Raw genomic sequence first — 15,800 nt, 5'->3', positions numbered from 1 at the left:
TAACAAGGAAGCTTTTTTCCTGAGAAGCAACGAATACACAATTTTTGGTTTGGTTTGGTTCCTGGGCCAACCTTCAAAACACATAATTACCATTACGAACTTCCCTAATTATTCTATCTATACATTGTAGGTTAGCCGAGTTACGTGAACTTATTACGAACTTACCCAGCGTGTGAAACAAAACTATTACTGCATTGGCTAAGAATAGAAATGAGTTAATGAATGTGTTCTTGGACAAAGCACACCACCTTTGGGGTCCCAGTTTTCTGAAATATATAATGAACAGGGTAACCAGGTCATTTATGAGATTAAGATTCCATGTATCGTGTAGTTCTTTTGTTTTTTGTTTAACTTTTCTCTACATCCCCATGATACTATTTTCCATTACCCATCTCCCATTAATGTAAGCCTTTCTCCCTTTGTACCATCTTTATTCCCCTCTCTATGAACTTGCTTTAGTTATGATTCTGGTGATACTCATCTTCCTCCCATCTTTGTACTATTCCCAAAAAAACTCCTGGCTCTGTGTTGTTTACCAATATCTTTCTCTGTGGACTTCAGGAATAATTGGTCTCCATTAAAAAAAAAATGTAATAATCTATTGAGTGAGTAGATTAGAACTCTTCACATATCTAACTTAACTTAAAAAGAAAGAAATTATGCACTTATGGGAAACTAGTCCCTGAACACAGAAAGCTTCATATTCTGATTATTAAAAATTATGATTAATGTTAATTGATATAAAACCTTTTGTTACAATTTTTATGTGTATTTTCTTATTTAATATTCACAACAACAATATGGGGTGAGTCTTAATGTGATTCCCATTTTCCAGATGAAGAACTTGATGAGGATGAGGGTGTGGATGGTAGAGTATAGACAAAAAGTGCAAATTAGATCCTTAGTAAGTCAAAGCAACATTTGTTTGTACTACTTTTTCTTTTACTCTTACAAGCAACATAACAGTATACTTAACTGTTAGGGCTATGGATTCAGATAGACTGGGTTTGTCTTATAGCTTTCTCAGTTATTACACATCTGACCTTGCACAGTTTTCTATCTCTCTGAGTTTCATTTTCTTATTTACAGAAAATTAAAATAATAACTAATCAGAGCGTGTAGTCAGGAGTGAAGAATGCAAATCAATTGAGATACTACATGTAATGCTCTTAGCACAGCGCCTGCTACATTGCATGCATCCAATAATTAAATATGTTATAATTATTATTCTTATTTGCTGTATCTAATTGACTAATCTTTACTCGGATTCTCTGTGACATGAACCTTTCTGTGTGAAGGTTTGATATGTGAAGATGTTAAAAAAAAATTCCCTTATTAGTGTTTCAATAGTAATTCCTATTTTGTGTCTGTTATCAAATTCGAGTATCTCAGCCCATCTTAACAGAATATGAGAAGGAGCATATTTCCACAAAGGTTTATAGACCAAGCATTAGCTTTTTTATAAACAAATGGAATGCCGTAGAGTGGTATTCCCTTTCAACAATGATGAAATGCGAACTCCATGTAGGTTGGTCTTACCACTCCATCTTGTGTGCTCCAGTTCCAGGGAAACCCCGGCTTGTGATTAACCACACGCAGATGAATACGGCTCTCATTCAGTGGCACCCCCCTGTGGACACATTTGGACCTCTTCAGGGCTACCGTTTAAAATTTGGCCGGAAGGATATGGAACCGCTCACTACTCTTGAGTTCTCTGAAAAAGAAGATCACTTCACAGCTACAGACATCCACAAAGGAGCATCATATATCTTCAGGCTCTCAGCCAGAAATAAAGTGGGCTTTGGGGAGGAGATGGTGAAGGAGATTTCTGTTCCAGAAGAAGTCCCAACTGGATTCCCTCAAAACCTCCATTCAGAAGGCACCACTTCAACCTCCGTCCAGTTGTCTTGGCAGCCACCTGTCCTGGCAGAGAGAAATGGCATTATCACCAAGTATACCCTCCTATATAGGGATATCAACATCCCTCTTCTTCCAATGGAGCAGCTTATTGTTCCAGCTGACACCACTATGACACTCAGTGGCTTAAAACCAGATACCACATATGATGTAAAAGTACGTGCTCACACGAGCAAAGGGCCCGGGCCATATAGTCCCAGTGTCCAGTTCAGGACACTGCCTGTGGATCAAGGTAGGATTTGTCTGCTTATGGCCTTCCTCCTTTAAAGGAATGTCGGTCTTTGGAAATCAGTATTTTGAAGCTATAAATAACTGATCGGCCCATTCATATTAATAGGTTCAGCAAAAGCAAAAAGGTAAAGTATGTAAAACTTAATATGTTTTGGATACCTTAGATTTCAGTTATAGAATGCCAAGCAAGTCTTGCTGACAGCACCCCAATGTCCTCAGGTAAGGAAAACACATATAGTTGACTGAATTGGAGAGAAAGGAGAGATCTTTGTGAGAATGGGGTGGTAAAATGAATGCTCTAAACAGGTAGGCAAATCACACTCTTTCTGATCAAAGTAGATGGCATCTAACTTAAGCCCTATGGTCTGTGGTGGAAAAGGACAGGTCGTACATTTTTAGGAGTAGTTTAAATACACTGTTTTTCCTTTTCCAGCAGTGTTTGCAAAAAATTTTCATGTCAAAGCTGTGATGAAGACTTCAGTGCTACTGTCTTGGGAGATTCCAGAGAATTATAATTCTGCTATGCCTTTCAAAGTAAGTTATTCTCTAATTTGCAAGATGTCATGGGTAAAAGTGGAAGGGGCAGATCACCTGGGTAGGTTACTTATGAAGCTTACAGATTGCTTTGATTCAGCTGCACGTATTTGCCATTGTGATCGGTGGTTTTCATATAACAGATTAAGTCATGCGCTTTGGCCATGTGACCTTTCCCCTCTAAAGAGGAAGCAGGAGCTCCAGTTGAGGACTGGCATTATTCGTGGGTCACCTAGTACTTCCAAGTTGAACTTAATCTAAGCTAGCACTTTTGTTTCTCCTTCAGAAAATGAGATTTACGTGGTTTGTACCTATTTGTGATGAAATATCCTAAGATTTTCAAAATTTGTTTGTTGGCCTGAATACAGGAGCTCAAACTGAGGGCTGGCATTATTTGTGGGTCACCTTGTACTTCCAAGTTGAACTTTTTAATCTAAGCTAGTGCTTTTGTTTCTCCACCAGAAAATAAAATTTACGTGGTTTCTACTTATTTATGATAAAATATCCTGAGATTTTAAAAATTTGTTTATTGGCTTGCATTCTTTGCTCATTTTAAATTCGAGTTTCCCTTTGAGAAATGTTAGCAAGAAGTACAAGTCTACGAAATAAAGAGTAGAGAGACATGTTTAAAAACAAAATGGATTTAGGAACAGGAATGGGAACATTTAGAAAAAAAGCGATGTGGATAATACATTGAAAACCTAGAGCATTTCTGCCAACACTCCATTAAGATCACATACAACTGACAGGTCAGATGTTGAAAAGTGATTGCACATTTTTTGGTGTATTTTTGATAGACTTAGAAACATTATGCCATTACACAGTAAGAACAGAAAGAAAAGTTGATGCAATCTCTAAAGTGTATGAACCCTTATGGGCTCAGGAATTGCCCCAAGTTAGAATTGACCTGACGTGCATTTTCCCTAAGTAAGGGCACATTAGTTTAGAAATTATATGTTGCCTCTCTGATAACCAAATCTCTTTGATTGGTTGTATCTCTCTAGATTCTTTATGATGATGGGAAAATGGTAGAAGAAGTGGATGGCCGGGCTACACAGAAGTTAATTGTCAACCTGAAGCCTGAGAAGTCATATTCCTTCGTACTGACAAATCGTGGGAACAGCGCTGGTGGGCTGCAGCACAGGGTGACAGCAAAGACTGCACCAGATGTTCTGCGTACCAAGCCTGCCTTCATTGGGAAGACCAACTTAGATGGCATGATTACTGTGCAACTGCCTGAAGTCCCTGCAAATGAGAATATAAAGTAAGTTGATTGAAGGGTTAGGGCTGAAGGATAGAAATGTAGGTAAGCAAGAAAAGAAAGTTAAATCTCAGTATTGTACTGGTTATACAAAAATGTATTGTTGTATGTTGAGTAAAAGATTCTTCTTCACAGGCTTACAGTTTTGTTATTCAAGTTCTATTGCACTGTGTTCTGGTGCTCATTGTAACATAGATTCTGATTAATTTAACATTGAATATTTTTTTATGTTCCAGGAATGATGTAGCTTATGGGAGACAGACAAATAGAACATGGTCCTTACTATAAAGGAGTTTATGCAGTAGTATATAAAATAAGATAAATAGTTGAATAGCTAATATTTGGCAAATATTATTGTAATTGTGAGGGAGTCTTACAAAATACGATAAAGCTGAAAGAAACTTTGGGAAATTAGATAAGCAAAAATGGTATATGACACTGTTATCATGGGTGCTAAAAGGAGAAGTTTCAACAGGTTCAGAATGACATTGGAAAAAAACATGAAAGTTAGAAAATGCAGGTTTTCTGTGTTAGATGGAGCATAGTGTAGAGGCCAATGGGCCTGAAGTCGAAAATTAAATCGATTCAATAAAGTAGTTTGTTGATTGTATATAGCTAGTTGATTATAGCCAATAGACAATATAGCCAGTATAGCTAGTTGGTTGTAGCCATTAGAAAAGAAAAGTACTTTCACCAAAGTGTAAGTGTGACTACTGTGTTAGACCCTGGAGAACAAAAAAAAGATGTGACACCTGTCCTCAAAGAGCTTACCATAGGGTAGAGGACAGAGTGAAATAGACAGATGTAATACGTGTTAATGATAGCATTACACCCTATCTTCAGAGCAGCTAACCCTGAATCAGATGGGTCAAGGGAGTTTCTGAATTTAATCCTGAAGGACAAATAGGAGGCATACAAAAATCAGAGGGAGAAGATTATATGCAAAGGCTCATTAGTAAAGGAAGCAAGTGATTCTTTAAGACTGGAGCCCAGAGAGCCTGGACAAGATGAGAGAGGTATGCAAGAGCCAAGTTGTGCTCAGAAGTTGGGACTATATCCTGTAGACGATGGAAATTTATCAAAGCAAGAGAGTGGCATGATACCATTTGTATAATACCCAAGTTTCCTCTTTTCCATTTTAGGAAATATTTGAGTATCTGCTGCATGTTAGACACTGTGCTACTTGCTTGGGATTACACTAGACCCTTTCTCATTTCTTCTATCCCACATAATCAAGTTTAGATGAAACTTGATATGAAAGGTTTGAAGCTCAAGCAGAGGCATTTATACATAGTTTATGGACCATTGGAGCGTTTACATTTAGTAGCAATCTGGTGACATAATTAGGACAGTTCTTGAGGAAGATGACTCCTGAAGGCATATGTCAGAAGGATTGGAGCACCAGAGAGAAAACTGTTGAGAAGTCATCACATAGTTGACATTAGGCAAATAACAGGATTCTGAAGTAAGGTGATGATGGTGGAAATATGATGCAGAGGCTAACTACAGCAGTAGTGCAATAGGACTTGGCAGCTGCTTTAATGAAAGCATCAAGGCTGAGGAAAATGTCATAGATGGGTCTGAGGTTTAGCTTGGATCACAAAATGAATGATGCTGCTATTCATCCTAAAAGATTTTAAAATCAAGAGGAAATTAATGACTTTAATTTTGTGTATGTTTTATGTGAAATCTCAGTGAAATATATAAAGATGTGGGCTTAAAGGAATTACTAGGATTAAAGATAGAAATTTGGGAATCATTAACAAAGCAGCAATGGTTTTATGGATAGAGACAGAATCGCTGAGACAATGAGGTAAAAATATGAAGCAAAAGGCTAAAAGTAAAGGTCTCAGTTAGTAGGAAGAAGAGAGCAAGTAAAAGACGCAGAGTAAGATTTGTTAGAAAGTTCTAGAAAGCAGAGAACCAAGTCAGGGCAGGGTGATGGCAAAGGAATTTTCAAGAAGGTGGATACAGTCAAAAATTTTCAAAGCTCTGAAAACTTAAAGAAGATGGCTGGAAAAATCAGCTATTAAGAAGTAAGATTATAAACAAGAAGTTTTAATGTAGTGCCATTTGTGAAACTTAGGAAAGACTAATAAATTTGGCTACTTCAGAGTTAACCAAAAACAGTCCTTCCTAAGAAAACTTTCAATTACTTGTTTGATAAGACAGTTGAAGGATTCCAATCAGATGATGGAATTTCCAAAAGATTATTACTAAAATAAATTCACTGAGAAGTAATATCTTCATTTTGTCCATGCTTCCTTTTCTGTCATTTAGAGAACAGAAAACAAGAATGGAATATTAGTGTAATAGTAATGTTTATCCCAACAAAATTTAATATGAGAGTGAGATTATATTTATTCATTGATTTGATAAATTCTCTGTGGATATTTCTTATCTCCCACCATACTGCCATGCAATGTTTTAGGGATTCGGTGGAAATAATGCCAACTTCCTCATTACTCTTATACAGCACAGTTAATTGGGGGATTTAGACAAGTGGAGAGTCAATTGAAGTGCAGTCCTATGATTCCAAAGATTGGATAGATAAGAAAAGCCAAAGAACGGACTCCCAACCCCAGTTTCAGGGAAGGGGTCCTAGAGAAAGCAATATCTAAGCTGAGGTGTAAAGAACGACAAGAAGTTAGCTGGTCCATGGGGATGAGGAGACACTGTTTCAGGCAAAGGACAGCGTATGTGAGAATGCAGAAGCAGATAAAAGACTAGCACTTGTTTTTTGTCCACATTTTACCCACCCATTAAGACCTTTCAGCTGGCATCCAACAAACATATTATCTACATATACTATATTGCCAGTACTAGATCCAGGAATAGAAAGATGACTGAGATGAAGCCCTGCCTTATAGTGGAAGAACAGATACAGAAAATAGGTAATAGGAATATAATGGAGTAAGTACTGCCAGGTACTATGGAAACTTAAATACAGTACTGCCAGGTACTATGGAAACTTAAATACAGAGTTCTAAACCCAACTTGGGTATCAGGGAAGACATCTGGAAAGAGCTAATATCTAATCTGAATCTTAAAGGGTGAGAAAGATTTTAGAAAAGGTAAAATAGTTGCAAACAATGAAATAACAAGGAAAAGATATGGACTATAAATTCAGTCCATTCTAAAACATGCACTGTCTATTCAGGGAAAGAGCAGTTGAAAGATGAAAATAGTATAGTATAATCTGCAGTATTTACTATTAGTTTGCAAGACTTTCCCTTATTTACATTAAAAAAAAATCTTTAGTGGCTATTGACCAGGTTGGCTTGGTAGAATGTGTTAGACGTTATTAGCAAATGGCATTTTAGTCCATTGGTGGTAGACTTTTGTTTCATTTTCCAACTTCTGTATGAGTTAAGGATATTGCTGAATATAGTTTCTCTTTTAGTGTTTTTCTTTAGCTCGTTCAATTTTTCTCTTTGTTTTATTTATGCACTTCTTTCTTGTATATTTGAAAAGGGAGTCAGGGAGAAGGGATAAGACTTTGGTAGCAAAGAGAACAGATTATTAGGAACCAGAAAAAGCAAACGATTATGAAAAAAATCATATTCTAGAAATGAAGTGTAGATTCCCGGAAATATATTGTAGCCACTCTGGGGAACAAAAAAAAAGCAAAAGACAAAACTAGAAAGTACTTGAGTGGGAAAAGTATCATATCCATAGGAAATGAAAAGCAAACCTCCTGTTAGCAAAAAAGCCTAGATAATTTATATTTATTAGGCTTCTTAAAGTGATAACTGCATAAAGTTCCCCATCCTGTCTGCTGGGTTGGTTCACATGGTCTGGTCAGATAGTCCAAGAAGCTATGTGCCTGCTTTGCCACTTGCAGTAGTTGGCGAGGTTAGAAATTAGAAAGGAATGTAGCTTTTGGTTTAGTATTCTATGGAAGGAATAAGGGGAGGAAATACAATTGATTCCAGATCTTTGGGGTGAGTTGCTAACTTGTGTTGAAGTGAAAGCTGTCTAGGAAAATGTTTCCCATTTGTTTTCTAGCAAAATGCAGTTTTGGTGATTGAGGGGCTGTTTTGTTTATCAACAGAAACCATGATTTTCTCATTTCTGGCCAAGATAATTGGGAGGTCTTTATTCCTACCCCTCAACTCCTCACCACCTAAAACCAAATCTGTCTCTTGTAAATGTAACACAGACATAGCTCCTTGCTTCTGTGTTCTTTCACACTGGGTTTTTGTGTGGAGAAGCAGGTGAGCTTCCTGAGGGAAAGGCTACATTTCTCCTGAAACAGTTGTATGAATCCTGTAGGTTCTGGTGCCAGGAATTTTGTGGTGCTTCAACCTTCTATTTGGGGTCAGAGTGCAGGTCAGAAAATCTGGCAATGCCACCATTCTTCAGAAGCAAGTTGTGGTGACAGAGGGAGCTTCCATGGCTGTATAGAACAAGATTTTACTCTGGGGGCTAAGACAAAAACATACCACACAGATTTTACTAAAAGAAAAAGCTACCAGGAGGTACTCAATGTAAATTAATTTTATGGTACCCATTTTATATTTATGAAAAATAGAAATAAAGAATAAGAGCATTTTATGAAATTTTAAATTTCTTTGGTTTTACTAATTTGGCTTTCAGGTCATCTACTTTTTCTTTTAAAAAAAGAAGATGTTCTAGGAAGCATGGCTTACAAAGTTGCTTCATAAAACATGTGCACCACTGTTAGCAGTTTAATGTGTTAATGTATTATCTATATAATGTTTAATGAGAAATGTTTATCAACTGAAGTGGTAAAGACTTAAATTTGTATAGTGCTTTACAATTTACTGAAGATATTAGAATGTTTTAGTTAAGGCTTACAATAACCTTTTGAGGTAGGTATTCCTCTCCCCATTTACAGGTGAGTAAAGTGAGGCCCAGAAATACTAAGCAGCCTGGCCAAGATCATATAGTTGATACTAATAATAGTTTATAGGGACAGAGGGCTTACTAGATGCTGTTCAGAGGCCATTGCACACATTAACTGATGTAGTCTTCACAAGAAGTGTGTTCTCATTTTACTGCTGAGGGAGTTATGAGGTGGACAAACTTGCCCTGGCAACACAGTAGCAGAAACAGAGAGGAAAGATCTGAACCCAGACAGTCTGGCTCCAGAGCCCATATGTTGAACTATGACCATGCAATTTATTGGCCAAACTAGGACCTTTTTTTCTAGGGCAATTGCTAAACAATTAAGAACTCCAGGACAAGTAGGCATCAACAGGACCACCCCAGACAACCTTAGAACCAAGAGTAATCAGGCTCATATGCTTGGCCACAGATCATGAAAATGTATAACTATCATGGAGCAATAAAATTGGTAGATTGTCATGGGAATTTCAATATGAGAAGTAAAGGGAGAGGCTTCCCACAGGTCAGCATTATCGTCCACCATTTTACAAAGAAGGAAAATAAGGCTTAAGACTAAATTGAGTGACTTGTCTGACAACACAAAGCTAAAAAGATTGAAAACCTTAATTTAAACATAGAGACTGGAAAGATCATTCAACTTTCTTTGGTTTTTCTATGGTAAATTAATTTGATTTAAACAATATATACCCAAATGACTACGGCAAAAAAAAGAAAAATCAAAAAGCATGCAGGGAATGACTTTCATCATTAAACTCTGAGACAGATTTTGACCTCCCAGTTAAGTAATGAGTTTGAGAAAACTAATACAGACTGCTAATCCAGAAAGCCTGCTGAATTTGAAGTGGGACTGCCACAAAGACCAGAGCTCGCCTTCCCAAATAATTATATGGAGCTGGGCCCCTTGATGATAACATATTAAATATAATTAGTAAAACTTTACTTGATATAATTAAAATTCTGAAGGTTAGATTTAACTTATCTAATTAAATCTAATATACTGGGAAAACACAGCTTACTTCATAAGTAGTCAAGGGCTTTCCAGGTATATTGATTCTGAAGTTGTTTTTCTCTTGGTTTAATAGTTAAAGTCTATATTGGAAAAGGTGTTTTGAGCCTAAACTCCAGGCTTTAGTCAGACAGGCAGAGCAGAGTGTAGAGTTTAATTTTACCCATGTATAAAGCTGATCTATATCCAAGAGCAATTTTTTTTTTTATTTCAACCAAGTTCTTTCAGTTCATATGATTTGGTTGTGATGAATTTATAGGGTACTTATTAGCTCCCCATTTCACTTTTCTTATCTGAATCATCTTATCTTCCTTTCTATTCCATGAGATTCTCACAAGGATCATCACTATGCTGACTAAAAAAGAAAGTTATAGTAAGGAGTGTATTTTCTCTAAATTCTATTTGGACATGTCATTGCTGCTTTGGAGGAAGGAGAAAAACCTTGATGAGATTGAGAGTTGAAGTTCTAAGGGAAGAGATGAGCTCCCAAATGTTTCTGACTGCCTGATTTAGGGGAGGCGTTAAGTCCCTAAGAGCCACCTACTCCACCCACTTCCACTTTACAGTGGAAACAGAACTCAATGACAAAATGGCAAAGATAAGCAAATTTGGGGGGATTATACATACATCTGCTTTAGTAATGTATTTCTAAATATACAAACATGTCTTAAACAGTAAAAAAATTGTAGAGTAAGAATGGTCCATTGAAGCTGTATAATAGGGTTAATTGATTTAATCAGAGAGGTCTGGGAAGTTTTCAATTAGGAAGTAAAAAGTGAGTTGCTATTTTAGGAAAAGAGTTAACTTAGGACTTGTGGGAGTGACAGAAAGTTCTAGGCAAGATGGAACAGAATGATCAAGGATTTGATGACAGAATGGACCGAAGAAACTGAAAGCCCATCGGAGTATAGCTCAGAGGGCATGGAGAGATGGATTTAGGCAAGATCCTGCTGTCTTATAATACCTGTTGGTCTTTATCCTACAGGAAATGAGGATCCATTGAAATATTTTAAAAAATGGAAATGTTACAGTCAACTTTCTATTGCAAAATAAATATTTCAGAGACTAGACTAGAGGGACTAAACTCAATGGAGAGAGAAAGTTAGGAGATGTAGGTAGCAATGCAGGCACGAGACAGTGGAATGAAGCCAGCGTGGTGCAGTAGAGATGGGGAGAGTGAATGCCCTGTCAACAGAGTGTGGAAGTAATAGGACTTCCATGATAGGTTGGGTATGAGAGAGGGAGAGTTAAAGCAGATTGACATGATAACACTCAGGTTTATAGCATGTGCACTAAAACGGATTGTGGAGCGATATTGGGAGAAGGTTTATTTTGGAGGCATATTTTTTGTTTTGTTTTAACCACAGTAAATTTGAGGTACATTTGTGACATAGAAAGGGAGACATAAAGTTGGAATTGAATAAACCTGTGGAGTTCAGAAGAATGTTCAGGGCTGAAGATATGAATGTGTAAGTGATTTGCGTATAGGTGATAACTGATGCCCTGCACTGAAATGTGATCACCTAGGAAGAAGCAAGAGAGTGAAGAGAAGTCTTTGGCCAAATCCTTGAGGAACTCCACCATGTAATAGCTGGGTAGCAGATCATAAATCCTACTAAGGAAGTAAGGTTAATGTGGTGAGAGATGTAAGGAAACCAGGAGAGTGGGATACAGAGCAAGGGCTGCGAATGTTTCATGGAGGGTCTTATCAGCATTGTCAGATTCTGCTAAGAGATCATGTAAGATGACAAACAAAATCTTTCCTTTTCATCCAATACTACCAATGTCACTGAGGACCCTGGCGAGGGAAGTGAGGTGGGCTGATGAGGAAGGAGCTGTAGAGTACAGTTGGCTGGAAAGTGAGTGGAAGGTGAAGAAATGGAGAACAGCAAGAAACACAGCTCTTCTCACAATTTGGGGTAAAGGGTAGAAGAAGGAGACACTGATGACTGGAGTGGAATTTGGTTTGTTTTGTTTTTTAAATGGCAGATATTTATACATGATTGAAAGTTAATGGATAGAATCTAATGGGGAGGGAGAAGTTGAGATGTATGAGAGAGAAGGAGTATGGTATATGGTAAACTTCCTTAGAGAGTGAATGATGGAAACCAATTCATGAAAGAGTGTTGGCCCTTGAAAAGTAGAGCCAGCACTTCTACTGTACCAAATGGAAAGATGATGATTTGCATACAGATGTGGGTAGGCTTGTAGTTTAGTAGACAGAAGATGAGGGAATTCTTGTCTGAATGTTTTTATTTTCTCTTTTTGAAAGAGATAAGTCCATCTTCTTCTAGTGGGGAGGCAAGGCTGTCCAAGGTTGGAGGCCAGGGGAGAAAGTTTGAAAAACTTACTATGAAAAATGGAAGGACTAGGTAACTGGAGAAGTTGTAGTAGGATTTCCAGGAAGTGTTGAAGGCCTGTTTCAGTTTACTGATTATGAATTTGAGTTTGATTGATTATGGTTATGAATTTGAATTAGAGTTTTATGATTATGAATCATTCTTCCCTATGTATCATTTCTCAAGCTGTATTCACCAACCTGGGTCCAGACACAAAGAAAGGCAATCATAGATTTCAGCTAAGGTTGAGTGGAGGATGTGGGCTTTAAAGGAAGAGTTCAAGAATCTGAGAGCCCTGGGTGGCACATGGGCCAGACTCTCTGAAGGTTGAAATCACCTAGGGTGATGGCAGAGTTTGGGAGAAAAGGAAGACTGTTAACCCTGCCAGAAAAAAAAAACAAAAAACAAAACAAAACAGAAAGAGGATTCTGAAGAGATTGGTAGATGGCAAAAATCAGTGAGAGAAGAGCATAACATAGCTGAATTGCATGAGCTTCAAAAAAAGGAGGGGCTTGTTTTGTTTTTTAGCAAAAGAGTGAAGGAAAAAATGTCTTCAAGAAGCAACAGCGAGCCAGGAAAGAAACCCCAAGCCCTAAATCTCAAGTTCATAAGCAGAAACGGAGGGATGAATAAGCAGCCACTGCATGAGAAGTCTGCAAGGGAAGCAATGTCATCAGGGGAGAGCTAGATTTCAGGAAAGGCAAAGACACAGGTGTTTACAAAGCCATAGATGCAGAGAACACACTTGAAATGTATGGATTAGGCCCAGGCAAGACTTTCTATAATATGGAGTTCCAAATTCCCAATGCCCCATTTCTTTCAATGAGTGAGAGCTGCTTTGAAGCAGGCTCCACTTTGATTGCTCTAGACGAATGCTTTAGAGATCAGTGGACAGAATAGGTTATGGATCTCTGGCCACACTATTAATTAATTGCTATGGGGGAGGCTGTTCAATTCTTAAGCCTGGCCACAAGTAAAATGAATGGTTAGGGAATGCTGTGGAAGAAAGAACAGATTCTTTTTTTTTTTCTTTAAAGATTTTTTTTATTTTTTTCCTTTTTTTCCCCAAAGCCCCCTGGTACATAGTTGTATATTCTTCGTTGTGGGTCCTTCTAGTTGTGGCATGTGGGACGCTGCCTCAGCGTGGCCTGATGAGCAGTGCCATGTCCTCGTCCAGGATCCGAACCAACAAAACACTGGGCCGCCTGCAGCGGCGGGCACCAACTTCACCACTCGGCCATGGGGCCAGCCCCAGATTCTTTTTTCATGTACAAGAATGGCAACTCAAAGTATGAGAGCAGACGAAACATTAATAGAATTCATCAGCTTAACCTTGATTTACAAGATTCTGAATGAGGACAATGGGAGCTCTCTGATAATGTGCAGTGTCATTACTTCAGGCAAAGAGAAGCTGTCCTGACTTTGTGCAATTGTTAGTGAAAACCAAGACATTCCCTAACAAGTGTGTTTATCAAGTCCATCTGCAGTGTTATTTTGTACGCTCATTTGCAGTCCCTGTCATTCTTCTCCATGCTCATTTAACATGATGGACTTGTTTGGCAAATCCTTCAAGTGGTGGGAGGACAGGAAGAGGAGGAAGCTTACTCTGAATCACAAAATAAAAGATATTGGCCTCTCACACACTCTGACTCTTCCTTCTCCTCACCCTCCTTGATCATCATGATTATTGGGAGGAAAGAAAATGAATGGCTAGGTGATGTGCTCCTGTGAGTCTGTTGATTAGTTGCTCAGAGCACCATGGAGAAGAGGATTCTAGTGTAGTTTTCTGGTTTGACTTGAGTTCTTGATTAGGCAGGAAAAGAAAGTTTGGCAAGTCCTTTAATCTACGTCTCAGGGAATCTCCCCGAGTCCTACTGAATAAGGTAGTTCAGACGCCTCTCTCCCACGATGATCGTCAGTACCAAAAGCGACTAGCATCTCTTTGGTGCTACCTGCTGCATGCTGTGCCGAGCACTTTGTGTTTATTTCTCTATTTTGCAAAACAACAGTCTGATATTATTTACTCTTAGTTTTCAGAATATATACTGAGATTCAGGGATGTTAAATAATCAGGCCAAGATCACATAGCACATTACTGGCAGAGCCTGAATTCTGGGCCAGGTATATCTCCAGAGGCCACATTCTTCACCAGAACACTCTAAAATAGCACTGTCCAAATATATGAGAGCCACACGTGAAATTTTAAATTTTCCAGCAGCTACAGCAAAAAATACAAAGAAACAGTTGAAATTAATTATAATCACATTTTATTTTACCCCGTATATCTAGAATATTACATTTTAACACATACTCACTATCAACAAAATTATTACTCAGATAGTTCACATTCATTTTTCATGCTGAGTCTTCAAAATCCAGTGTTCTTGACAGTTAGAGCACATCTCAGTTCAGACTAGCCACATTTCAAGCGCTCGATAGCCACAAGAGGCTAGTGGCCAAATACTGGACAATGCAGCTCTAGTCTCTGTTTATGGAAACAGAGTTCTCTTATTTTTTTATTGACGTATAATTCACCTGCAACATCATATTAGTTTCAGGTGTACATCTTAGTGATTTGATATTTATATACGTTATAAAATGATCACCACAATAAGTCTAGTTTCCATCTGTCGCCATACAAAGTTATTACAATATTATTGACTGTATTCTCTATGGTGTACATTTATCCCTGTGACGTCTTTATTTTATAACTGCAAGTTTGAAGAGGATGCTCTTAATCCTTTTACCTATTCGGCCCGACTCCCAGCCCTATTCCTTCTGAACTACCAGTTTGTTTTCTGTATCTATAAGTCAGTTTCTGAAACAGAGTTCTTTATCAGAGGATTTGCAGAATTTATTAAAGTTCTTCTTTGAGATAAGTAGAAAGAGGGCTTCCTGTGTGTGCTAGTGATCTCTATGATATAATATGATGCAAAATTGGTAGCCCCCATCCTCTCATCCCTTTTCCCTGTGTGGCAGCCTTCTCTTTTAAAAGTGGGTGTGTGTTCATTTTCACAATAAATCTTCACAAAATTTATAAAGTCCTTAAAAAACATTTTATGATACAGAGCAAATATTAAATAAAGAAAGAGCCAGACTATTGCCAAGGTTAAGATATGTATAGGTTTGTATACTCTTACTGTCTGTTTTCACTTGGGCAATAATTTAATCTCTCTGGATTTGTCTTTTTGTCTATTGCTTGTCCTAATAGAATTTTTAAGAGGGCAAAAATGAGATTGTACATTTAATATAGTATCTGAGAAGCAGGAATTGATTAATGTATTAGCTATTTTTATACACCTATGTTCAAAGTCCTTGTATAGTTTACTACCAAAGGTCAGTGTGAGCAGGTCATCCCTAACCGTGAATACAAGAGCAGGGTGTACCCTTTACGGAAGTTATAGAACAACTTGATAAATAACCCATATCTATTTGTGGACAGGTACCTTTATACATAACTTAAATTTTACTTGACCATTCTCAATGTGAGGACTCAGTCACTTTCGTCTCTTCCTATAGATGTATTATATTGAGACGCATTTTGGAGGCCATTAGGTGGTGATTGTCTCCAAGTTTCTGCAGCACTTACCTTAAGGTTTGCAGTTTAATGGGTAGAAATAGAGGAGAGCTTTAACATCTT

The 15,800-nt window shown here is 37.7% G+C and overlaps 1 protein-coding gene across 1 annotated transcript in view; it reads left to right on the top strand.

The window, feature by feature from the left end:
- Positions 1–15,800, top strand: part of PTPRD (protein tyrosine phosphatase receptor type D) — a 297,200-nt gene that overhangs the window by 144,663 nt on the left and 136,737 nt on the right. The window contains exons 14-16 of the mRNA XM_046663898.1: positions 1,562–2,149; positions 2,582–2,682; positions 3,687–3,946. Coding sequence (XP_046519854.1) covers positions 1,562–2,149; positions 2,582–2,682; positions 3,687–3,946 — 949 coding nt within the window. The remainder of the gene's footprint in view (positions 1–1,561; positions 2,150–2,581; positions 2,683–3,686; positions 3,947–15,800) is intronic.

Source organism: Equus quagga, chromosome 6 (assembly GCF_021613505.1).
Source record: "Equus quagga isolate Etosha38 chromosome 6, UCLA_HA_Equagga_1.0, whole genome shotgun sequence".
In the NCBI taxonomy this organism is placed as follows: domain Eukaryota; kingdom Metazoa; phylum Chordata; class Mammalia; order Perissodactyla; family Equidae; genus Equus; species Equus quagga.
The sequence above is the reverse complement of the archived record's forward strand: the minus strand, read 5'-3'. Positions and strand labels throughout refer to the sequence as shown.